Genomic DNA, 27,603 nt, shown 5'->3' with positions numbered 1-27,603 from the left:
GATAGTGAAGAGGTAGGTCCCAGCAGAGCCCAATTGGACCCGCAAGACTCACCTTAAAGAGGGACGTCTGCGCAGTTGAACCCGCAAGACTCACCTTCAAGAGGGACGTCTGCGCAAAGGCTAAACTCGCAACTCACCTTGAGGAGAGACGTCTGCGCATAAACCAACTGGATCCGCAGGACCCACCATGCTCAGAGACGTGACGTCCTTACGCGCAGTACGCAAGCTGTTCCCGCAGGAAAAGCCTCCCAATGGTCGACGTACTCCGCCTGTTCCCGCAGCAACGGATACTAGCCATCAGGGAAGGCTACCCGCGCAGCAAGGCTACACGCACAAGGCACTTAACTCTTAAATAATTCAGTAATGTCACCTGAAGAAGGAGTGAGCAAGCCGGGAACACTCCCGCACAAAGCCGGGAAAACTCCTGCCCAAATGAGCCAGTCCGTACGATACTGGAGGATCTTTTGTACTGTACCTGACGAGGTATGGACAAAAGATCTGACCAAGGATACGACAGCTCACTGACAACAGTATGACGAGCAGCACGCTCTTGTACTGTATATCACTATTAGCCGCTGCCTACTCACCAACCTGTCGGAGGACGTGCATAGCCTGCAGTTGGTGGAACAGGAATAGTACACAGCCGGCCTGGTCACTATCAGCCGCTGCCTACCCACCAACCACCAGCATGGCATGTGCGTAGCCCACAGTTGGCAGAACAGGAACACTATTCAGCCGGCTGTACCTGCTTGGAAACCTACCTTCGGCTATAAATACTCCAACACCTTGGAATGGTATCATCTTATCTCATATCTCATATCTTGATATATTACCTGATATCTGCTCTAGTCATTCTCTTAATATACACTTATATTCAAGAGCAATCTAGTCTGATTCTCACGCCGGAGGGTGGTCACAAGGAGGTACCCCCCCCATTCTCAGTAACGAGCTCACGGTGTCTGTTTTGCAGGTTATCAGAAGAACCATCTTCGCCGGATCTAACCCCTCGTGGGAAACATCTATTTAACCCCCAGATTATTCGTAATCTGCCCGGGGTCGATTAGTGTTTCTTCATTGGCGCCATCCGTGGGACCAGCTAGAACTACTTCTTTTTCAGTTTTTTCAAACTTCTGGAAAGATGGTTAAGGTTACTCCGTTGCCAAGGCCAGCGAGTGACCAAGAAGCCCCGGTAACCACAACCCCAGCTACTGGGGGGAACACCGGCGACCACACAATATTTACGAACACTACCCCGGTTACCCAAGCCGGGGCAAGTGCAGTAAATTTTACGAACACTACCATGGTTACCCGAGCCGGGGCAAGTACAGTAAACAATCCTCCCCTGGGATTCATTGATTCCCAGGTGGAAAGACAACAGACGAGGCACCCCCGCCAAACACTTGAACAAGTTAAAGCGTGGGCGGAAAAACGTCAAAAGGAATTCCAAGCTGAGTTGAATGAACGCTTACGTTCACTCCAACAGGCTGACGAATTCGGAAGCACTCAACAGCTCAACATGAGCAATGAGTGCGAGTACTTGGACGATGATTCGGAGGAATCCGACACCGACGTAAACCCTCGCCATAAGGTGAAAGGGAAGCGTAAGGACACGGACTTCCAACCGAGAAGGAATTTTGGAGAAACCTTCAAACTAAAAAACGCGGGTGGAAACCCACGTGACTTCTCTAAAACCTTCAGACCAACAGCCGCAAATGCGGGAACCTCCAAGTTTGCAAGGGACATTGCGGAATCAATCGCCCCAAGAAGTTCCAAACAGATGTCCAACATCGGCACTTATGATGGTATATCCGACCCAGACGATCATTTGAACAGATTCATAGCGGGGGCAACCGTCAGCAACTGGACGGAACCCACGTGGTGTTATATGTTGCAGATGACGCTGGTTGGAGCAGCCAGAGCGTGGTTCGACCGTCTACCGGTCCACCACATCTACGATTGGGCAGACTTCCAACAGAAGTTCAGCCAACACTTCAGTCAACAAAGAAAGTACACTGAAGAACAATGGACAATCCTCAACTGCATCCGAGAGGAAGATGAGTCTTTACTAGGCTTCATCACGCGCTTCAATTCAAAGAAGCTAAGTCTGGGCAGTATTAGCGAAGATCTTATTTGCGCTGCTTTCATCCAGGGCGCGAAAGACCCAGAGCTCATCCGCACCTTAACGGGTAAAGATGGCATGCCATCCACATGGGATGCCATCATGACAGTAGCTAAACGCTTCGCGGAAACGGAAAAGCAACTGGGTAGAGATCTTCCCCAAAGCACAAACCTCTACACCCAGAAAACAAGAGAAAATAACGTCCTTACCGCCAGACTAAACAAAAAGAGGAAGCTAGGTATTTGGCAGTCAAGGGTAAACTTCGACACCTCATCCGGCTCGCACCCTCGGTTAGGCGGAAAGGACAACAGGCAGTCGTCGAACCGGAACCCCCGGTGGACGCCGCTCACCAAAAGCGTCACCGAGATTTTCGACACCGAGAGGCTCTCATGGCCAAAGGCTCCAATAATCCGAGAGCGTCACAACACTGATCAGAGCAAATTCTGTGACTTCCACATGACAAAAGGCCACAACACCGACGAATGCATAGACTTGAAAGACATCATCGAGACATTCGTCAGAGATGGAGAACTCGCACACCTCGTGGCGTAAAGGATGCTGAGCAGGCCAACGCGTGTAGAACCCCAGTTGTGAAAAACACGAAACTACAGCTACAATGTTGGAGACTACATACTGCGTAAACAACGAGATTCCGAACCAAGTGCATATCGGCTCGATGGCACTCCCATCCAAACAACATGGAAGGGAGCTCAATTACACAGTGCATGTAGATCAATTCCAAACTTGTAAAAGAAAAGGCCCAGAGCCACTTCTAATGGAAATGATTCTCCTTATCACATTTACGCTGATAACCTTACATTTATACTTAATGAACTTTCCACACTGATATGTCGGTCTTCACCGCATACATAAGTGGGGAAGTAAGTCGTTGCGTGTGGAAGGCGGCAAAACCCGGATAAACACAAAAAACGGCCAACCTTCACGCAGGTCAGTTATAGGTAAAGTTGGGTCATCCCACTAAATGAAAGTGCCGGTCCTACCCGCACAAATCATGATAGAGGAAACCGAACTAACCTATTGACAACAGCGCGTCGAACGGTTAATTTATTCAAAACACTGATGCCGGTCTTCACCGCATAAATAAGTGTGAAGTCGTTGCGTGTGGAAGGCGGCAAAACCCGCATAAACACAAAAAACGGCAAACCTTCACGCAGGTCAGTTATAGGTAAAGTTGGGTCATCCCACTAAATGAAAGTGCCGGTCCTACCCGCACAAATCATGATAGAGGAAACCGAACTAACCTATTGACAACCGCGCGTCGAACGGTTAATTTATTCAAAACATTGATATGCCGGTCTTCACCGCATAAATAAGTGTGAAAAGAAGTCGTTGCGTGTGGAAGGCGGCAAAACCCGCATAAACACAAAAAACGGCAAGAATTTCTAAGGAAAAGATGAGGAAAACCTTCACGCAGGTCAGCCGTAGGTAAAGTTTGGTTATCCTACTAAATGCAAGTGACGGTTTTACCCGCACAATCATGATAGAGGAAACTGAACTTTAACCTATTGACAACCGCGCGTCGAACGGTTAACTTATTCAGAACACTTAGAAAATATCTTCAAGGAAAAAATGAGGAAAACCTCCACACAGGTCAGATATAGGTAAAGTTTAGCCATCCTACTAAGTGCAAGTGACGGTCTTACCCGCACAATCACGAAAGAGGAAGCAAAACTTTAACCTATTATCTGCCACGTTGATAGGTTAACTTATTCAAAGTACTTAAGAAATTGCTAAGTTAAACTACAGCATGCACAAGCGAATCATACATTGTTTATGCGGCAAAACAAGTGTGACAACTGCCCAAATCCGACCCGACCCAGGTACCCGTTTTCGGATCCGATTTTAAGATTTAAAATTTGATTATAATCTTTATAAAGTATATATATATATATATATATATATATATATTACTAATAATAATAATTCCCTTCCGCCGTCCCGCCCCTTTTTCTCTTAACTCTTTGCTTGTCCTTTGGTTCTTCCAGCCTAAGGATGTCTGCGCAGCTCCACGCGCCAGACTCCTTACAAGGAAGCCTGCGTGAAGACCAGCTGTTCCTGCGATACGCGAGGCGAACTGTTCCCGCGGCGCGCAAAGGATTGTAGTTCTTCCCGCGGCGCGCAAAGGATTGTAGTTCTTCCCGCGGCGCGCAAAGGATTGTAGTTCTTCCCGCGGCGCGCTAAGGATTGTTCTGTCTGCCCTCGCCCTCGCGCACTCAAGCCTTCTCGCGCTAGACACTTAAGTCTTTTCTCCAGTTTAAGCCAGCCTGTATGCTTTTGAAATATCTTATCTTCTGTGCTATACCTGCCAAGGTATGGGCACAGTAGGCCAGATCTGACATCTGTCCGAAAAGTCACTTTCGGCGCAGCTTGCTTACCAACCCTCTTGGTTGTTAGAAAAAGTAACTGGCATAATCTTTTAAAATCTTCTTTTCCATGTCTTGAACAGTACTTTGACTGACCCCTCCCATGCTATGAACAGTAACCTGTCAGCCTTCCCCATCCCCTGCAGCTGCCACCATATCTCTTGCTTTTGATATCTTTTGCTTTGATAAGATCTTTTCCCCAATTCAAGGGATGTGTTCCCTAGGGTTTTCCTATAAATAAAACTAATTTCTTGGATAATTAAACACTACACTTAAACACTTAAACACTCCCCAAAATCTCTCCCTTACTCTCAGCCGAAGATCCTCAACGACGCCTCCACTCCCCTCTTTGCAATCCGTCTTCTCTTCTTTTCTGCCCAGAAATCTCGGTAAATATATAATATATAATTATTTTTTTAAATAATTTGTTTAAGTGACTTGCATATATTCAAGACATAAAAACCAATCGTTAAACCAATAACCTCTTATTTATAGGTTAACTTTCGCTTGTTTAAAAGTTGGTTCTTGCATTATCTTTCAACGCACCTTTTACAAGTGAGTAATCTCGTACCTAATCCCCTTTTATTTTTAACGTTTTGGGATGTTCATGTGTTCGTACAACTTGAGTTTTAAACTTGTTTATGAAATTATGTGCGCAAAACCCATGTGTTATGGACGTTTACTAGTGTTGTATATTTGTATGTGTTGATCATTAACCGCTTTGATCGGCCTATTCCGAAGTTTTCATGGATCCATTAGATAAACACGGGAGACCAATTGTTACGATTTTTCTTGGTTTGTTTGCACATACACGAATGATTATTTGTTTTTGCTCGATTTGGAGCACGCTATGAACTATGAGCTATGATCTATTTAGGCTTGATCACAATCTGTTTACACACTATGTTGAACACCAGTTATACACATGTTGCGCGCAGTGCTTTGTTATTATCTATTTATATCTATTAAACTTGATTTCTCACCGACACGCAAGTGTTGACGTTTTATTTTAACACATGTTCAGGTTTGCTGTAGCTGCTTTTGGAAACTCGAGGACACGTAGGATGTTTTCTTTTACTTTGGACCTAGTTTAAAATATAACAAGACAAATTTATGTATTTGAATATTATGAGTTATGATATGTGATTTATGTTACTTTATGGTGTGTTATGCGCATGCGCAATGAAATGTATTTATCAAATATTGACACCCAAATAGTGTCACGAGTAATGAAACAATTCGTAGCGCCCCGATGTATAATCCGCCATCGGTCGGGGTGTTACAACAAGTGCCAAATTAAACTATAATATGCATGAGCAAGTCGTACAACGTTTATAAAGCAAGAGTGACGGTCCTACCCGCACAAAAGATTTACATTCCATATAAATTCAAGTATTACAAGAATGGTCGGGTATCTACCCGCCTACAAGAGTGTAAATCTATACAAAAAACTATCCTAACAGTGGGAAGGGTTCTAAAGGTTCAAGCTTCAGGACCCCTCCCTCCAAACCCACTTGTACCCGCACCATCAGTTGGCTGTGGCGGTTCAAGGAAGGTCTTGAGAATGGTTAACCCATCATCAGCAGCAGCAACTTCGTTCACCTTCTCCACCACTGGATGCGGGAAGGCAGCATACTGGTTCACTGCTTGGTCATAAGCAGCTTCAGTATCTACATCATATAAAGGGAAGTTGGAAGGCGGGATGCCCTTCTCAACGAACCCTAGACCAAGCAGGAAGCCAGCCTTTTCCCCATCCTCATGAGAAGCGTTGAGGGCTGCGCTCATGGCATCGTCATATGATGTGTCCGTGAAGACCCGATGCACAACCTACAAAACAAAAATACAAGTATCAAAACCTTTTCTAAGTATAAAGAAAAGCGTGAAGACATTATGAAGCTAAGCTTACCTGCGACAACGCTTCTCGTAGAAGCCATTCCTTGGTAACCAGAGCCTCCTGGAGGGCAGCTTGAGCTTGGTTACGGGCGCGTTCGGCTTCACTTTTGTTAAGGTTGGCAAGCAACACTTCTTTAGCCGCAGCCTCTTCGACGCCCTTAAGCTTACGCTCAGTATGGTCAAGCACGCCCCTCTGGTCCAAGATCTCTTGGAGCTTCTTGGCGTCTTCCATGGCCAAGGCATCATGAGCCTGTTGGAGCCTCTCTAGTTTGGCTTTAAGTTCCTCATTCTCAAGGCGTAGAGGCTCAGCAACAGCTTCAGCCTTGGTGGCCCTCTCAGTTGCGTTCCGTGCAGTTTCCTTAGCCAGCCGAAGCTGTTCGTTAACAGCTTGGGCAGCCTTGGAACGGGCCTCGAGACGGGCCTGAACTTCAACCTCAAGGGCCTTGAAGGCCTTCTCCTTCTCCGCAGCAACAGCGGAGAGCCTCCTGTTCTCCTCTCGGACAGCCCGCGCCTGAGCTACTTCTTGGATCCGAGCTGCCTTTAACTTGTCGTTTTCACGACAAAGCAGCTCGACGCGCGGCTGCATCCGGGCTAGGAGAATCCGGAGCTCATTTGTCAACCTACCCTCCTGGTAGCTTGACATTGCTTCCCCCAACGCCCCCCTCGGGGCGGCGTGGCGCGCCCACTCGACGCATTCTACAGGCGTCCGAAGGGTTGTTCCTCGGCGGATGTTCCATCGTGGAACATACACTTCATTGGAATCCGACACTGCAAAAGCAAAAAGCAGTTAGGAAAAGATGATAAGAAAAAAAATATATATATATAAATAATAAAAGGCCAAAATAACCCAACGCACCAGTAAGGTCGACGACAGGCCTGTAGCCGCCAAACCCATCACCCGAACCTAACGGATATCTATCCAAGAGGTCAGGCAGATGGGAAGGAGGCAGAGATTGGCTTGACGCCCCAACCCCGGACATACCTAAAGGACCGGCCGTAGTCGCCGGCGCCGGAGGAGGCATAGCGGAGGCCGCCGTGGTAGAAACCAGCGGAGGTGAACTCACCGGAGGTGAACTCACAACCGCGGCCGCGGCTGATGAAGAATCCACAGAAACACTCACCGCCGGCTCAGTGATGGAATTAGTGAATATGGCACTGACAGCCGGCGGGGACGTCGTCACAGTTGGAACAGTTGGCTCAACCGGGTGAGCAACTGAACCAACAAATGAAGCAGGCGCAGTCGCCTGGGTTATCGCCTCAGGTAGGTTGGCCAAGCCTACCCTCATGGGTCCGGAGGTGCTCCTCCCCGCTCCACCCTGGAATGCGGTAGCATCCACGCCTGCACAAAGAAGACATAAGTATAATGGCGGAAAGCTATGCAGTTAAGAAAGGAAGTTTATACTTACGGGTCCTTTTGAGCTTGAAGGTGCGAACAGGCGGGGACGAACCCGATGGAGCCGGCCTCTTCATACCGGTCACCGTCGTCGTCCTGGGCTGCTCGGAGGTGACAGTCGTCTCAGCCTCCGGAGCAGTGGTCTCAACACCACCTGGGTTCCCCGCCGCCTCCTCGCTCTCGGTCTCCAAGTTTGACCGGTTCCCCTGATCGGCGGTGGAGGCAACCTTCGCCTTGCCCTTTCCGCCAGCAGCCTTCTTCTTCCGCGTAAAGAAAGGACCGTCTGCGGATTCCTCATCAGAAGATGACATACTTAGAGGAATTCCAGCAGAGGTTTCAGCATTGAGAGGGCGAGGGTTAAATAACTCCTTACCTGGCCGCGTGGCGCTCAGAATCGGGTGGCCCGGCGGGTAGACCTCCACAAACCGATCTCTCGTTTGCTCCAAGATGGGCAACTCGTTCTCATCAAGAGCACGGGTACCCATCCGAGCGGGACCATCAGCTTCCCGCGGGTAAAGAAGCGATTGCAAATCGTTTCCCTCTAAAAAAGGAAAAAAACAGTTTAGCGGAAAAACCCTAAATCAGCAAAAAGATGTGAAGCATACCGTAAGGGATAGAGTTCAAACCGTATTCAAGGACGATGGGAATCTGCGGCGCCTCCGCCCCAGCATTCTTCCACACCCGGCTCATCCCGAGCATCACCATCCCGGACTCCGCAAAGCGGTAAACCGGAGACTGGATCCGGGAAATCTTGGCGAACCATTCCGCCCCCTCATAGTTGGAGGCGTGAAGGTTCGGGAGAGCTCTCCCGTTCTTAAACGTCATCGCTATCGGGACGACGCGAGCGGAGATATAGAAGAACTCCCGCTTCCAAGACCGAAGAGTGCGCTCGGTTGCGCAGATCTTCAGACCCTTGATCCGATTGACCAAGGTATACCACCCCTGGATGCACCTCCAAGAATAGAAGGTCATCAGGCGGTCGACATGGGGCTCCACGCCCAGAATGAGGCACACCCATTCAAAATGGCGGATCTTTGCGATCGCCATTGGGTGTACCTCCGTCAGGTGCACACCGTGTCTCTCCAGAACACGGTATACAAACTTTGTCAATGGGAACCTGAGATTCCCATAGATGAAGAATGCAGCATACACCCCTATTTTGCCCTTGGGGGCATCATACACCGTCTGGTGTGGCTCAGGAAACTCAGGCTCGAAAGGCTCGAGCATGAACTTCCTGACGATATACTGATACTGGCCGACGGGAAGAGCACACTGGCACTCGCCAGCAGTACTCTTATCGTCCTTATCAGAAGTGGACGACGGATTCTCGACGAACACGTCAGACTCCTCGGCAGTAGCCTCAACATCATGGGAAAAAGACATATTCTGGAAGGATGAAAGGCACGATTTCAGGAGAATGCTCGACAAAAAGGTTAGAGTATTCGCCGAAAATCGCTTGAAGAAGAAAGACGTGAAAGTGTGGATTAAGATGCACTCTCTCCCCCTTTATATACTCATCGCAATAAATGCGATGAATTTAATGCGGAAGAGAGAGAAATCGCAGGTGCAATGAAACTATGACACGTGGCAAAGAGCAAGCGGGCAACAGCTGTTGAAAGGACGCGTGCCATAAATTTCGCGGCCACGCGCCCGAAAACTCGCGCCCACGCGCCTGAAAAAGCGTCTGGAATGACCATATACTGTCACGTCGCCATAACTTCCTGCACGTCCTGAAACTGTCAGAAGAAACCGTCGGACTACTCAACCGTCCTTTCAACAGTTGGGACCGTTCTTATCCTTTCACCAACTCTTCGAAATTCAAAAAGATTCAAAAATAAGCGGGAATATACCCCTTACCTTGGCAACCAACTAACTATAAGACATGTGCGAGTACAGTGTTAAGGCAAAACCCTTCACATACTTAGCACCTGCAGGGAATTGAAGCCAAGAATAGCTCGGCAAACAAGTAACTATAAGACGGGTGCGGGTACAGTGTCAAGGCAAAACCCTTCACATGCTCGGCACCCGCACGGAATTGAAGCCAGGAATACCTTGGAAGTAAAGTAACCATAAGACGAGTGTGGGTACAGTGTCAAGGGGAAACCCTTCACATACTTAGCACTCCACAGGGAATTGAAACCAAGAAGGATCTTCTGGGCCATGCTTGCGGAAACGGGAATAACATCCCCGCATAGCGGGAACGTCGAGAACTAGATTGTTTGAAGCTCCAAGATGGAATTGGTCGTTTAATATAATTGATCACTATGTTCAAAACTACCAAAACCTCATGAAGAATCTACACAAGTGGAACTCAACGCTCCTGACTTGCGAGGAGGTTACAGACCTACCCGCATCATACCCAAAGATCAAGCAGGAAAGTCGGGAATTTCTGCACGTGACATTAGGACTTCCGCGGGAAGAATCCCCATGGAAAACCTTAAAACTAAACCCTTTTCAAAACCCTTTGCTTAAGTCCAAAAGTTCACCTCACTTATTAACAATTCATGAGAAGAACATTGGACTGGGGGGACTTGAAGAGGTAGGTCCCAGCAGAGCCCAGTTGGACCCGCAAGACTCACCTCAAAGAGGGACGTCTGCGCAGTTGAACCCGCAAGACTCACCTTCAAGAGGGACGTCTGCGCAAAGGCTAAACTCGCAACTCACCTTGAGGAGAGACGTCTGCGCAGAAACCAACTGGATCCGCAGGACCCACCATGCTCAGAGACGTGACGTCCTTACGCGCAGTACGCAAGCTGTTCCCGCAGGAAAAGCCTCCCAATGGTCGACGTACTCCGCCTGTTCCCGCAGCAACGGATACTAGCCATCAGGGAAGGCTATCCGCACAGCAAGGCTACACGCACAAGGCACTTAACTCTTAAATAATTCAGTAATGTCACCTGAAGAAGGAGTGAGCAAGCCGGGAACACTCCCGCACAAAGCCGGGAAAACTCCCGCCCAAATGAGCCAGTCCGTACGATACTGGAGGATCTTTTGTACTGTACCTGACGAGGTATGGACAAAAGATCTGACCAATGATACGACAGCTCACTGACAACAGTATGACGAGCAGCACGCTCTTGTACTGTATATCACTATTAGCCGCTGCCTACTCACCAACCTGTCGGAGGACGTGCATAGCCTGCAGTTGGTGGAACAGGAATAGTACACAGCCGGCCTGGTCACTATCAGCCGCTGCCTACCCACCAACCACCAGCATGGCATGTGCGTAGCCCACAGTTGGCAGAACAGGAACACTATTCAGCCGGCTGTACCTGCTTGGAAACCTACCTTCGGCTATAAATACTCCAACACCTTGGAATGGTATCATCTTATCTCATATCTCATATCTTGATATATTACCTGATATCTGCTCTAGTCATTCTCTTAATATACACTTATATTCAAGAGCAATCTAGTCTGATTCTCACGCCGGAGGGTGGTCACAAGGAGGTACCCCCCCCCCCCTTCTCAGTGACGAGCTCACGGTGTCTGTTTTGCAGGTTATCAGAAGAACCATCTTCGTCGGATCTAACCCCTCGTGGGAAACATCTATTTAACCCCCAGATTATTCGAAATCTGCCCGGGGTCGATTAGTGTTTCTTCAGATAGGGATCGGAATCAGAATCGTTGATCGAGAGTTGAACAATTCACCTGGTCAACACGAAAGTCCAACCAGCCACAATTTCATACTACCGTCCATATTTTCCCTTATCGGGTGTTTAGGCCACCGTCCATATTTTTCCTTCTCGCTTCAGTTTTGACTCGGTCAATAAGCCTTGGAATCAAATATGAATTTTTATCCGTTAAATTCCGTTACTTCTAACAAAACCAAATCCAACTTTATAATTTACTGAAATTTCGTTAATACTTTATTGTCTCTATAGATGAATATTTGGGACTATTAATGATATGTCGTCAAACTAATAATATTGCCATGTTTATAAAACTTATCTAGAAAAGTAAATGCTTTTTTTTTGTTGTTTACAAACCATTGAAACCAACTGTACCATTAAAATCGAAGAAAACTGGCTGGTTTGTTGATTTATTGTATAAAACTTGTAATAAACCATGTAAACCAAATGTTTATTTAAAATTTATAGTTTTTTATATTTACGGAATTTAAACTTGTAAGGCCCCATTACCGGTGCCTCACTTTTCACGTTGTATTTACTCATTAACATAGTTCTAAATTTCAAAGTTAATAAAAACATTCGCGGAATATTATAAACATTCGAACCATTACATTACATAACCCTTAATCCCTGTCTTAACGAACATTCAATTATTAAAACATAAAACATTGTCTTTAAATATCATAACGTAACACTTCATTGAGATGCTAGTGTCTTCAAATCCATGCCATGTGCTTCCCCTCAAGCAAGTTGCCTCATTCTACTCACCTGCGTGCATACTAAAAGTCAGCTACGCTGAGTGAGTTCTAGTTAATCAGACGACATACAATACATTCACATACTGGCATATGCACCCGAAGGTACACACCTTCATATTTACTTACATGCGTACATACATTCGTACTTTCGTCCTTTCTTTCATACTTAAATAGTACTTCCATTCGTACATATATGTTTTAAGAGCATTTCGCTCTATTAACTTCGCCGATATTATTAGGTTCGGTTCCCTACATTCGCCGATACTATTAGGGTCGGTTCCCTTCATTCGCTGATACTATTAGGGTCGGTTCCCTTCATTCGCCGATACTATTAGGGTCGGTTCCCTACGTTCGCCAATACTATTAGGGTCGGTTCCCTACATTCGTACTACTATAACATACCTGTCCTTTACATACTTTCCTTGACAATGCGTGCAATCTCCGAAGAGCGTTCACGTACCATCAACATATCATACATACATTATTCATACAAACATCATTCATACATCATAAATATCAATCATATCCTTTAACTACCACTTGACGGCACATGCAATATCCGAAAATCGTTCACGCACCGTCAAGCAATCATCATACATAAATCATACAGGGCATACACTTAACATTTAAGATAAGTGTATTAACTATCACATCGTGTATGCACACAGCCACGAAAACATAATAAGGAAGTGGGCTAGAAACTCACCTCAATGCGGTTGCGTTCACCGTTTACGGTTATTCCCCTCTTTAGCTGTGCACGACTAACTGTATAACAATTACACATATTAATTACTATCACTATCCATATCGTATTTCTAGTCCAATTATAACCCTCAACGAACGGGGGTCTGGGGGCAGCGCCCCTGGCAGCGGGGTCTAGGGGTGGCGGCCCCTAGCAGGGTCCAAAGGGCAGAGCCCCTGGCTGGGGTCGAGCGGCCAGGTCAGCTTGGAAAAATTTTATTTCCATTAACTGTCTTAACACATTTTCCAGCAGAATTTTGAATCATTAATTAATTTACTAACTTAAAAGGGCTTCTTTGTAATTATATCATTCTTTACTAAGTCCAGGGACTGTTCTTGTCATTCTGTTAAACTTCTAATTCGTTACTGGTTCATAACAAATTGGCTTATCTTAGTGAACTGGTTCCTATAACGAATTGAACCCTTTAATGAACTGGACTCCTTAACGAATCAGTCCATAGCGAACCATTCCATATAACGAATTAGTCCATCTAATTCGTTATCTCTTCTAACGAACTGGCAATAACGAATCAAGGGTGATTCGTCATCCTTTCCCCTTAACGAATTGAACACGAACTGGAGCTAGTTCGTTATGCTCCCAAAGACGAATCAGCTAGCGAATCACCTTTAATTCGTTAAATCTCTACTAACGAATCACCTCTAATTCGTTAACTTCCTGTTAACGAATTAGGTTTAGGTCATAGAATGTCAGAACTGTAACATCCCCAAAATTTTTATCCAAATTTGACAACTAAGTAAAGTTAAAGGGTCAAAATTATTAACTAAAATAAGTGTTGGAAAATTTAAAGAAAACAAGATCATTCTATAAGAAAATAAAATATTTCATAAATAAAGTCATCTTATGTTAGTAATATGGAATAAGGAAAAATTTCATCCCACATGGAAAGATGTAAGAAAATGGAAGTCTTCCATCTAGATATAAATAAGGAATATAATCCCATCCCGCATTGAAAGTGGTAAAGAAATTGAAGCTCTTTATAAGTAAGAGAGTTTCCATTATAATATTCTTATATGCCTAGCATGCACCAGTGGTCCTAGCGGAGGGTGCGAAGCACCCGACGCGCACGCGCACGCGCACGCGCTCGTGCAGGGGCGCAATGTGGCGCTTTGATGGCGCACTTTGAACTTCGCACGCTCGCGCCGCGAGCCGCCTTAGTATTTTTGGACAATGGGAGTTAGACCCGGAAGAGACAAGCTAACAGAAGACAAAGGACTAAAAGTATAAAATTGAGTTCAGGGACCCATCGCGCTACGTGACGAACCCAGAACTCAGGCCATCGCGTATCGCGATGGACCTTGATGAGTCAGGGGACACGTGTCAGCCTGTAGTATGGCGGCGTATATTTTGCGGCGCCGCGATACGCGACGGGATCACCAAGACCCATCGCGTACCGCGATGGGATGCGAAATCAGCCTATAAATAGTAGGCTCACGGCTTATTCCCAATTCACACCAAAACCTTTCTCTCTCTAGAATCACTCTCTCACTACCTCGGTTTTCGTTCTGACACGATTACCTCGTAATCCGTGCCATAGACCAACGATACCTCGAAGTGCGTGCCACACAAAAATAAACCGACAATATATCTCGAAGTACGTGCACAACACGACGATCACCATATGTCGCCTCGTTTTGCGTGCCAAGCATCGTAGTGCGTGCCAAGCTCTAAGGTTCTGACAGTTTAAGCCGTAGGATGCGATAGAGAGTGGAAATGATGCTCAATCAACCTTAGTAATAGAACTTCGAATACCCGTGTAAGGTAGGAGTTCTGCCTAAGTCATTATTTTATTATTATATTATATGGCTTAGACCATATTCGAGGGTATAGCCCAAACCTTGATCATAAGCTTTAAATATACAAAGGATTATATTAATGTTTCTTTACAATTAAGAAACACATAATTTTCATTCATAGGGATATAGTCAAAATATAGTTTCTTAACGATTAAGAAACATAGCATTTCATACACAAGGAATATAATAAAAACATTGTTTCTTTATGATTAAGAAACATAAGATTTTACAATCAATCCTAGCAGTCAATGAATGTTTCTTCTTGAAGAAGAAACATATTATAGATATTTCTTCATAAAGAAGAAACTCAGCATATGATTTGGTAAATAAATAAAAGACTATATGTCTCAATATTTTATTCAAAAAAATGATCAATCAAGGTTTAAAGCTATCAAAACCAGACTAAGGGTCTGTAGCCGGATCAAGTAACGATCTGGATATTTATATAAACCTGTTTTTATGATAGGTCAATCATCAAACAATCAATCATTCACAGTCAAGGTTTCAAACGAGATCACCAATCATTCAGAACAGACAATCACAGGTGAATATGTTAACCTTTTCAATCAGTCAAAACATATTTTATACTCAGTAAGATAAACGGGTCTTTGTTTAACGAGTCAGTCAATGTTTACATGAGATTATGAAATCTCTAAAACTTTATAATACAATAGAGAAAATAAAGGCAACTCAGACCGAGTACACATGTGTCTGGATCCAAACATAACTGTTCAGACCATCAATCAATGACTAGGGAGGTCGCGGGCTAACGGTCATAACTAGTTCTCCTTGTAGGGGCTATACACATATAGCTCGGGGGAACAACTGTATGTGTGTAGGGGAGTGGTACAAAGCCCAAATGTGGTCGTGCATCTGCTGAGTATTAAAGAAAACTATAATTGTATTGTAATTGTCAGTTAAAATATTTTATAGAGTCATACGTGTTCACCAGCATATAGCTGACGTATTTTTCCCACATTTCAGGGTATCATATTAGCACAGGTAGCAAGGAACATAATCATTCATGATGATAGATGCTCGCAAGGTATAGATGGCTCAGTTTTAAATCATTAAAATATTATAAACAAGATTCAAAATTACGATTTATAAATCAAACACTCGGGTATTTATTATCCGAAAAGTTTTCAAATAAATTAATATTATATTCAAACCAAAGTCTTCCGCTAAAATAAACCGCAACTCTGATGTATTTACAAAACAGGTACCAACTTGTGGTCACACGCCTAGGCCCTAAGCCGGGGTCTGACAAGAACATTCTCTAACATCCTTAACCTCGTATTATCTTTTCCGGCGCCGCCTTTCCGGCACCGCCGCCGGAAAACCGCGGATTCGCCGGAACGATTTTTGACTCGTTTTTCACCGTTTTTCGTCCCGTTTGATCCAGATCTGAGTTAGGGTGACCCCTAAGCTCATCTTAGGTCGGTTTATACCCGATCCACCCGGATCTTAAACGGTTTAACGGTGTCGACTCGTCTTTTCGTAACCATATCTAACGGGTTTAAGCACATAAAACAACATACTATCATTACCTTGGATCGGGATCGGTTCTCCTTGGTGATTTCGGCTAGAGAGAGAAACCAGAGAGAGAGCTTAAGTGTGTGTTTTGATGTTGTATGGAATATGTGTGAAATGAAATTAAATGGGTGATTAAAGGTATATATATTTACTGATCATGGGTTTAAGCCCATGATTTTTCCTCCTTTCTTTCATAACCCAAGTCCATAACCCATATCCATTTACCCAACACTAGTCCGACTCATAATAACTCGTATTTTCATTTGTTAACCGAAACTAGAAAAACGGGATGTTATAAAACTCGAAAGCCTAAAGCCTAAATGGATGTAAATTTATATACTACGTTATACTTATGAACAATCCTTATTATTTTTAAAAAAGATTTTACATGCTTGTTTAAAAAAAGAGAAGAAAGTTATTGTTTATAAACGTCCAAACCGAAACCACCCTGTTTGCCGATACAATCCACCTGTCAGTTCATCGAAAGTTAACAATTGACCTAAAGTCATGAATAGATCAAATCCAACCATAAACCTGGAATTCTTTTATTAAAAAAAGGGAAAATTCCCAAATGACCCATAACAGGAGAGAGAGAAAAAACAATGATCCAAAAAGAAACCAAATTCCCAAAATAACCTATGAAATTTGTACTGAGCCGACACCTTGGTAATATAACCGACGAGATTTTACAACCAAAAACTTGACACTTGGAAAGTTTCTGACATTTCCGACGAGATTTTTAAAAATCTTGGGGTTTTCCTCCATATTTTTAATTTAAATCAATTTATAAAAAACAGGCTCTCAAGAAGGTTTTTTTTATTTTTCTTATATTGTCCGTTCAAATTATATTTTTCTTGAAAAAATAGCTTTTTGAATTTCGTCTTCCAAGACGCATTTTGAACGAATTTCGTCTTCCAAGTTCATATTCTCATGGTTCTTATCTAGTAAGTTTTAAAAGTGTAATATCGTCTCGACCGATAGGATTTTTGGTATTCCGTATCGACCGACTAAGTCTATGAATATTCCATCTACTCCGACTATATTTTTAATTAGGTTTCAGGTGGACCCTACTTGTCACACCCCGACCTACAACGGAATATGCCGGGGCGCGGCATTGATCATTTGATTGTATCATAGCTTAGAAGACACTAAGTAAAATACACTTGTTAATATCTAAATTATTCATTCATATATCAATTTCCAAAGCACAAACATTGTCTCAAAATACCGTTACAATTCAATAATTCAAATCATAAATAACTTAAAACAAAAGTGTTCTTCATTCATTAAGCAACCTAAGGTATCATCTAACTTCAATACTTGATTTATCCAATAAAGCTACATGCGTCATGCGTGAATATATATATATATATATATATATATATATATATATATATATATCTGTCAACATAACATTGTGCAAGTAAACCACAGTTTTTGAGTATATATAATAATAAAAAGACAATTCCATGCAATAATAGTAAATTAATACAACTAGTAAACAATAAATAAAAGTTGTTTTTCAACCGAATTGCATTGATAACGGTTTACTTCGACGGCGTATGATCATACTAATGAGGATGGGGATGAGGATGAGGTACCAACCAACGTAAAGTAAACACATAGTCATATTCGCACATAACAACTAATCGAGCAATTACAATTATGCATATAACGGAATTGTAGTGAAAACAATAAGTTGATTTTGAACGCATAACGCCAAAATTATAAAGCGGTAAAAAATGGGATATAAATTTACTTACGTTATAGAGTAGGATAAGCGAGGACGAGATAATAAAATAAAAGGCTAGGATGAAAACGGTCAAGCTCCTCGAGGTTCACCGACAAATATTCCTAGTTGTTAATGATAAGTGAGTTAAATATAAATGATAAAATAATATAACGGATCTTGGGTCTTGATGGGGTTATTAGTCTTATTGTCATTATATTATGGTTGTTGATTATTATTATTATTATTTAATTACCATAATTATTGATTAATCTTGATAAATAAGATACATATTACTTATTGATAACTAAGTAAAATATTATGTAGTATATATAAATTAACGTCGAGGTTTAAAAAGAAGATTTATTATGAACAATCTAAAGTGGTTCGGTTTATCCAAATATTGTAAATGTAACAATTTTGATTAAAAAGGATTTAAAAGAAGATGAAACTATAAAACCAGGTTTCGTGAGACTTTGAAGTTTGGTTTTGAAAAAAATAACATTTATTACTTGATATTTATAAGTAATATTAATTATAATAAAGGAAAAATAATTAAGAAAAATAAATTACAAAAACCGGGTTTTATGAGACGTAGAGGCTAGGTTTTAAGAAAAATAACATTTATTACTTGATAACTATAAACGCTATTAAGTATATTATAGGTAAAGTGATTTAAAAAAATAAAATAGAAAAACCGGGTCCGGGGGGCTAGAACCCTCGCCTGGACCGGTTTCAGAGACTTAACCCACACACACCAGCCATCAGGTGGTGTGTTAATTTGTGATTATAACATATTACAAAAAAATATATCTTCTAAGTACATAACCCAAATTAACCATAAACCCTAGATCTTTAAATCGATTCAACCGTTTATGGTTTGTTAAAATTTGTTTAGGGTTAATGTTCCATGACAGATCGCGATTCCAACCATACCTAATAATCAAATTATAACAACGGGTAAGATGATGATATTGATCAAGCTAGTTGCGGCCAAAAAAGGGATTAATTTAGGTGACAGGATGTTATTGTGAACTTGAATTGATATGGGGGAAAGGGTGGCGACGGGGAGGAGGTTGTTTCTACAAGTTTAATTGATTCATAACGGGGGGGTTATATATGATCACTAGTTAGGGTTTGTTTTGGCTAAATATGGTTAATTGATCAAATTTCAAACGAATTAACGTGTTTTTACTATAATTGGATGTCGGTTACGCGTTTATTCAGTGGAATATACCAAATGCCTAACTTAATTGATCGTAACGAGCAGGAATTTGAAGATTTTGAAAAGTTTGGGTGCGCTGGGTCGGGTTGGATCCAAGGGTGGGTTAGGGGTAATTTTAAATACAATATATTATTTTATAATATCAGAATTTACATATTAGGCCCCTGGAGTTTATAAATGGAAACGAGAATGGGTTATAGTTTGAGTTTGGGAAATTGCTAATTCTTGTAAGTTTAAATATTTAAACTATTAAATAATAAGACTAAAACAATAAGGATACTTAATAAATGCGTCGATTTTTATTAAGTGAGTGACCCGAACCCTTAAACGAGTGGGGTATGATTACAAGAATACATAAAGAAAAAAACCGAAATGTTACACCACTTTCTTAAATTAAATTATTAATTAAATCTAATATCCCTATTATTATCTTCATCTTCTTCCACCTTCATCTTCTTCAAGTACAAGTATATTTCTAGTTAGGTTTTAATTAGGTTTGATGGAATTTAATAATATTATAGTTTGTTATGGTGGTGGAGGAAGAAGATGGAAGAAATATACCTGAACTTGAAGAAGATGGAAGAAGATGAAGGTGGAAGAAGATGAAGATAATAATAGGGATATTAGATTTAATTAATAATTTAATTTAAGAAAGTGGGGTCCACCTGAAACCTAATTAAAAATATAGTCGGAGTACACGGAATATTCAAAGACTTAGTCGGTCTAGACGGAATACCAAAAATCCTATCGGTCGAGACGATATTAAACTTTTAAAATGTACCGGATAAGAACTATGAGAATATGAACTTGGAAGACGAAATTCGTTCAAAATGCGTCTTGGAAGACGGAATTCAAAAAGCTCTTTTTTCAAGAAAAATATAATTTGAACGGACCATATAAGAGACATAAAAACCATCTTGAGAGACTGCTTTTTACAAAATGATTTAAATTAGAAATATAGACGAAAACCCCAAGATTTTAAAAATCTTGCCGGAAATGTCAGAAACTTTCCAAGTGTCAAGTTTTCATTGGTTGTAAAATCCGTCGGTTATATTACCAAGGTGTCGGCTTTGTACAAATTTTATGGGTTATTTTGGGAATTTGATTTCTTTTTGGATCATTTTTTTTCTCTCATATTTTGAGTCATTTTGAGAATTTTTCCTAAAAAACATTAGGCCATGTGTAGTGGGGCTTGGGCTTGGGCAAATTGGGGCGATATTGGGCGCAAACACCACCCCCTAGCGATAAATGGGCGAAAAGGGGCGGGGGGCGGGGTATTATTAACGTCGAAGAAATGTGAAAATAATAATATAATAATAATGTTACCGTTGGGTAAGGGATAAATAAAAAAAATTAAATTAAATTAAAAACTTAATATAAATATCAAACCAATTAAACCATTTTCACCATATCATACACAAACTCAAATATAAAAATACCAATCATTTTCATCATTTCATACTTTTTCAAACTCAATGAGTTCCCCGGATTCAACGAATTCTGCCGAGATCTGGGATCAATTAATCAACGAGAGTCGAAGAATTCATCATATTCATCGACGAGTGGCGGAAGATCATTTAGAGGTCACGAACGCGGTTCGGGCCGTCGCCAATAACATGGTGTCCGGCTCTGCTCCATCTGCGGCACCACGTAGACGGCCATATAACCTTCGGGATCGTAAGCAAGAGAACGAGCGTTTGATGAAGGACTACTTCAACGACACACCTACATATAACGACGCTATGTTTCGACATCGTTTTCGGATGTCCAAGCGTTTATTTTTCCGCATCGTTGGAGATATGGAGCGGGAGTATGAGTATTTTCAACATAAACCCGACACAAGATGATATTTAGGATTCTCCGCCATCCAAAAGTGTACTTTGGCTATACGCATCCTCGCACACGGCAACACGACCGATATCAATGACGAGTATTTAAAAATGGCTGAGAAAACAATGAGAGATGCGTTGGAGAATTTTTGCATAGGTAAAATTTGAATTGTTTGTATTAACTATTGTTTTTAATATAAATATTTTTTAATAATTTATTTTTATAGGAATAATACAATTATACTCTCGTCGTTATCTGAGGATTCCTACTTCAAACGACCTGACTCGCATATACGATGTACACGAAAGCAAACATTCTTTTCTAAGCATGATCGGGAGTATAGATTGCATGCATTGGGAGTGGGCCAACTGTCCAACCGCATGGCGAGGTCAATACACTCGTGGTGACCATGGAGTGCCAACGGTTAGTCTTCAAGCCATTTGTTCACACTACCTCTGGATTTGGTCAGCCTACTTCGGCTCAGTCGGGTCCAACAACGACATAAACGTTCTCAACGCGTCAACCGTGCTAGAGTATTACATCAGCCGTAGCATACCGGTCTTACCGTTTTATGCCAACGATACCTTCTATCGTCACATATACTATTTGGGAGATGAGATATATCCAGAGTACTCGATCATCGTGAAGACGTTTCAAGACCCAATCGAAGAAAAGAGAGATTATTTTAAGAAGAAGCAAGAGTCCGCGAGAAAGGATATCGAGAGGTGTTTCGGGGTTCCAATAAAACGTTGGCATTATGTGAAAAACCCATGTCGTGTATGGACGTTGGCAAAAATGAACGATGCCATGTATACGTGTATCATATTGCATAATATGATTTTAGAAGACGAGGGAAACGCAATATGTCAACATTATATACTAGGAAACGTTCCAGAACAGTTCCCTGAACCAACCCAAGACCAACGAATGTATAACATTCACTGGCTCACATCAAGTGACATACATAACCAACTAAAGGCGGATTTGGTTCAACACGTGTGGGATAATCATCCCGTTGAGGAGGACGAAGACGAGGACGAGGACGGGGAGGAAGACGAATATGAAGACGAATAGATTAGTTTTTTTTTTTGTATTTTTATATGTATTTTGTTGTGGTCTGTTTTTTTATTATAATATTTTTATTATTGGTGTCATTTTTTTAGTTTTATGTATTTATTTTTAATTTTAATACACTTTTATTTAATTATTTAAATAAATTGGTTTTTATTTAATTAGTTTAATTATGAAAAGAAAATAATACAAAAAATATTGTGGGCCCAACCTGTAGCCCCTACACCATTATACCCTAAAACAAATTCCCACTCTTTATTGACTGGACGCCACGTATCACAATTCACTTCCATTTATAGCCCTTCCACTATGCATAGCCTAAAACAGTAACAAAGTTTTATAAGGGTTCTTTTATTGATATTTGAAATAAAAGCGGTGGACGGTTATAGCGTATATTCAAATAAGTTTTATTAGTGTTTTCTCTATTGATATTGTCATAGCGTGGATTGAAAAGTCCTCCACGTGGGTCAATATTCAATAATGCCGTGTTGAAATTACATGAAAATAATAAAAACATGAAAAAAGCAACTTTTAAACCCTCCATGTTTCGCCTACCGTACCATGATCATCCCACACATTCTCCCTCTTCAATAAAATAAACTCATATAAATACATACACACACCTGCATATATACACATATCCATCACTAAAGTTAAAAGTACCACTCATTAACATCCCAAAATCATTTACTTCAATGGCAGCTGCTTCAGCATCTCTGCAATCAATCACCTCATCTCTAAAGCTGTCACGCACCACCGCTACCACCACCACTCGTAACCTCCTTTCATTCAAAACCTCAATTAACCCGGTCTTCTCTCAAAAATTGTCCACCACCATCAACACTCCCAACACCCAAAGACGGTTCAGTATCAAGAGCCAAACCAACCCTATAGAGTCTTCCAGACCCAGTAAGTAGTTAAAACTGTATAGCTTTCTGAATCGTATAATATATATGCCTTCAAAATAAAGTATTTAATAGATATACGAAATTAATAATCACATATTACTTTTCATGGTAAAACCGTATAACTTTCTGAATCGTGTAATCTCATCTTCAGAATAAAGTTAAGTACAGTATTTTATAGATATACGAAACTAATAATCACGTATTACTTTTCGTTACCGTATAGAAAACTTTTAATCTCAAATCGTGTCATAGATATCACACGATTCAGATTAAAGGTTTTCTGAAAAATACGAAATTCTTATATTAAAATAAATGAAATGATCTTTTATAGATTTTTTTCCTTTTTTTACCGAATTTAAGCTTTTAATTTCATTTGATTTCATTGTGTGATTTTATTTATGCTTTGTAGCAAAAGTTCATGAACTATGTGTGTACGAGATCAACGAACGAGACCGTGGAAGCCCTGCATATCTCCGGCTAGGTCAAAAACCAGTCAATTCACTCGGTGATCTTGTTCCGTTTACTAATAAAGTAAGCTTTTTTATAACTTATTTAATACTATATTATAGTAACAGATCTGAAATATTTACTGATTCCGGTACAGGTCTACAGTGCTGATCTTCAAACAAGACTCGGAATCACCGCCGGAATATGTATTCTGATCAAGAACATGCCGGAGACAAAAGGTGACCGGTACGAAGCCATTTACAGCTTTCACTTGGGAGACTACGGGCAGATAGCGGTACAAGGCGCGTACGTCACGACGGAGGATACGTATCTTACCGTCACCGGCGGTACCGGAATATTCGCCGGAGCGTACGGTCAAGTGAAGCTTCAGCAGCTGGTGTTTCCGTTTAAGCTGTTTTATACTTTTTACTTGCAGGGTTTGGCTGCTGATCTGCCGGCGGAGTTGTTGGTGACTCCGGTACCGCCTTCTCCGGCAGTGGAGGCCTCGCCGGCGGCGAAGGCGGCTGAGCCTGGGGCCACAGCGCCTAATTATACAGATTAAAGTGGTTGCGGTGATTTACTTTTGAGAGTTGTACGTTTAGCTGTATGGTTTGTACTTTGAGGGGTGAAGACTGAAATGAAGTCCGTTTTTAAATTGATTTTTAAATTGATCATCGTGGTGTGAGATTAGGTTTAAGACTTTTTAAACTTTAAGTCATATATAATGACATACTTGTTTGTTCGAATGTTTAGGGGGCCTGCATTGTACAATTATTTAATAGGAAAGTATGGGATACTGTTTTCTTATTTTATAAAAATAAGAACTATTGGTTTTTATTGGTCCCAAGTATTTCATTTTTGCCGGCGCTGGTCCCAACTATCACTTTAACTGCCAACGGTCCCAACTTTCACACATGTGTCTGCCACCAGTCCACGACTAACCGAGTACTAACTCCGTTATGTTTTAGATGACGTGTTCATCCTACGTGTTAAAAAACCTTGACGTGGCTGCCTGCGTGTATATTAATAACAAAAAACCCTTCTCCTTATTCACAAATCTGCAAATTAAAGTCAAAATCAAAACCAATGGGGTTAGGGTTACTAAAGTTTAGTGAAAACACATCCGACAGTTCCCGGCAATCGACAAGCGGTCATGGTAACAAAACCTCGGTATGTTCACACCGGCAACCGAACACGCCTGCAATACCGTCATACCTTTCGGGATCTTAACCGGATAGCCGTCCACAAAGACGTCGATGACGTCATCCGGGTTGGGGAAATGAACCCTGGCTCCGGCAATCGGTGTCCGCTTCGGGAGATCCGGTTCGGCTGCGGATTCGGGTTTGTGGAGGTCCGGTGTTGAGGTGATGGTACGGAGGAGTCTAGGGTTTGTGGGTATGAGTTTGGATCGGAGAGCTTTGGAAGCTAGTAACCCTAACCCCATTGGTTTTGATTTTGACTTTAATTTGCAGATTTGTGAAGGAGGAGAAGGGTTTTTTGTTATTAATATACACGCAGGCAGCCACGTCAAGGTTTTTTAAAACGTAGGATGGACACGTCATCTAAAACATAACGGAGTTAGTACTCGGTTAGTCGTGGACTGGTGGCAGACACATGTGTGAAAGTTGGGACCGTTGGCAGTTAAAGTGATAGTTGGGACCAGCGCCGGCAAAAATGAAATACTTGGGACCAATTAAAACCAATAGTCCTAAAAATAAATACATATAAGATTAAATATACTAAGACCAACCATAGTCACAAGAGCATTCTCATTCCATTCTCTATTTCTATCTTTATAATTGTATTAAAACATTATTTTTTTTCTTTCATTTTTAATTAAATAATATTCTTTTATACTTTTATCATTACCTTTTATCTCACATTTACTCACGATCATTTTTAAAAACATTAAAAAATTATAAAGGTGAAGTGTGTTTCTTCAAATTTAACCATGACAGTAATATTTTATCTCTCCTGCTCTCACAACAACTTTTAATCATCTCTAAAAAAATGAAGGCACCCCTCACATTATTTAGAGAATGGAATGAGAATGCTCTAAAACTTCACCATCTCCCATTTTCATTGGATGGTTTTTCTTTTTGGCCTTATCATTTTCTTAATTCAGCGTTTAAATAAAAATATAATAAGAACGATAATACTTGTGCTAATATATGTGATCTATATGAAGGATCCTTTTCATTGTTTCATTGTTTATAATCAATCTTTTTTTATAGATGTCATCATTCAAAAATATATGTTTCACTCTACTTTCGGATACATAAAAAGTATATAAACAATTTTCTGACCGGTGTCACAAACACCGATTTTGGCCTAATAGGTCCTTTCATCTATTAGGATTCTTACATTGTTTTAAGTCTAATTCTAATCGGATTCTTACATTGTTTTAAGTCTAATTCTAATCATTCGTAATATTTTATCAATAATTTGTTGAAACATTATTTGGTGCATGAGTTCTTGTTACCGAGTACTAAGTGAGTAAGCGAGAGATTAAGGTACTTTAGTTTGTAACCGGCTTTGATTATTAGTAAAAAAGCTTTATGTTTCATCTTGATATTTTTTAGACTATATACATATATATTGTTGTTCATTAGACCATGTGTAGTGGATAGAGTCTGCGTTTTGCACCATGAGATGAATTGCAGCTTTGTTGTTAGTTGTCACACATAATCTTGGTGTTCTTTGTAGGAGGAAAGCCAATTTTTGTTAAATGGTTTTCGTATCCATAAGACTTATGTTATGCCTCGTGCGGTTGTGAAGTGAGGAATGGTGTAGGATAGCGATCGAGCAAACAAAAGGTGCTTTGTGGGCCGTGTTTATGCAGATAATGGTCGGCGAAGTTGTAAAGGTGGCGGTCCAAGGAGGCGAACATGAGGGCTTTAATGTAGGAGGCCAAGATGTCAGTGGGATAATATTTGAAGTAGGTGTGTATAACCATGTTCTTCATAACGTTGAGGTTCAACAAGAAGCCATTGAAGTTGTATTGGTGTTGTACTCTCCATCCTTTGCCTTTGGGTATAGTGTTTGTATCATTGGCTTATGCTTCTCGCAAATGTTATTGTACTCGACATCTTCTTCCGGTGTAGTTGATAAACTGGACATGATGAAGGCCAGAAGGGAGTTTTTAAACAACTGTGATATAAATATGATATGTAATATGTGTTTGAGCATTTGTTTAAATGTGTAATGTATGAATATAATCAATGATAGGTTGCAATGGTAGGTACATGAAGAATTAAATAGGAACAAAAGATATTATTATAATACAATTAATAAGAGAGAGAATCTTGAATGTGTCGATGTATGCACAAGTTTTAAGGCCATGCATAATGGTAAATGTCCCTAAAACAGTACTCTCACCTCTCATCTCCATTGCGTGCTTTCACTCTTTAGCCCCACTATCATCTTCATCAAGCGGTTTATCCATGACGTTGGGAGACTTTTTGAAGCATAATAGTCGCCGGGGGGGGGGGGGGGGTCTTTGTCATACCTCGAAAATCTTAATTTATACAACGAAAAACTTTGACTAAGTCATTCGGGTGGTGACAGACGCCGTTTTCAGCCAGTCACATTTAAGTATACATTTTTAACGAAAGTTGAACTTTATTTAACTTAAGAGTCATTACACGTGTCATATTAAATGATATTTATTCAAACTACAAGTCCAACATAATGTCAACATTTTTCATTCAAACACACATTACCATTTTCCCACGTTTGTCAACACGAATGTTGATGAGATCTCGTTTAAAAATATTTTTATATAAAAACTATGGTATAATAATCTTCAACCATTACACGTCAAATCCTCACCGTTCAACGACGATGGTATTTAATTCCTCACCGGTTTACAACGATGGCAGCAATTTTTATGAAAACGTAAACAAATCGTATTAGTTGTAAAGGAACAAAGAGTACAACACGTGTAAGACTATCAAAATGATAGCTCGAAACTTACCAAATATTCCCACTAAAAATATTCCCAATTTTACCCAAGCACGACCGGAAGTGGGGGGCGTCACCCCGATAGATCTACCAATATTTCTATGCACTTATTAATTGGATTAACAGTTATTTAGTCAATTTGACTCATCCAACTTTAAC

The 27,603-nt window shown here is 41.2% G+C and overlaps 1 protein-coding gene across 1 annotated transcript; it reads left to right on the top strand.

Annotated features, from left to right (window-relative positions):
• Window positions 1-22,788: 22,788 nt before the first annotated feature.
• Window positions 22,789-24,136, top strand: LOC143616506 (allene oxide cyclase, chloroplastic-like). The gene is made up of 3 exons (XM_077089319.1): window positions 22,789-23,035; window positions 23,444-23,565; window positions 23,639-24,136. Exons 1-3 carry the CDS (start codon window positions 22,822-22,824, stop codon window positions 24,041-24,043), a joined length of 741 nt encoding a protein of 246 aa, XP_076945434.1. The 5' UTR covers window positions 22,789-22,821; the 3' UTR covers window positions 24,044-24,136.
• Window positions 24,137-27,603: the final 3,467 nt, after the last annotated feature.

The sequence above is a fragment of the Bidens hawaiensis genome, unplaced genomic scaffold, assembly GCF_021521415.1.
Source record: "Bidens hawaiensis isolate Kalapana, Puna unplaced genomic scaffold, B.hawaiensis_p1.1 tig00047645_1, whole genome shotgun sequence".
Classification (NCBI taxonomy): Eukaryota; Viridiplantae; Streptophyta; class Magnoliopsida; order Asterales; family Asteraceae; genus Bidens; species Bidens hawaiensis.
The sequence above is the reverse complement of the archived record's forward strand: the minus strand, read 5'-3'. Positions and strand labels throughout refer to the sequence as shown.

What these genes read in the sequence shown, in the direction of transcription:
- LOC143616506 (XM_077089319.1), top strand. Translation starts at nt 22,822, where the DNA reads ATGGCAGCTGCTTCAGCATCTCTGCAATCAATCACCTCATCTCTAAAG. An exon ending in TATAGAGTCTTCCAGACCCA is followed by an intron (nt 23,036 to 23,443) that starts GTAAGTAGTTAA and finishes TATGCTTTGTAG; the next exon opens with CAAAAGTTCATGAACTATGT. An exon ending in TTGTTCCGTTTACTAATAAA is followed by an intron (nt 23,566 to 23,638) that starts GTAAGCTTTTTT and finishes ATTCCGGTACAG; the next exon opens with GTCTACAGTGCTGATCTTCA.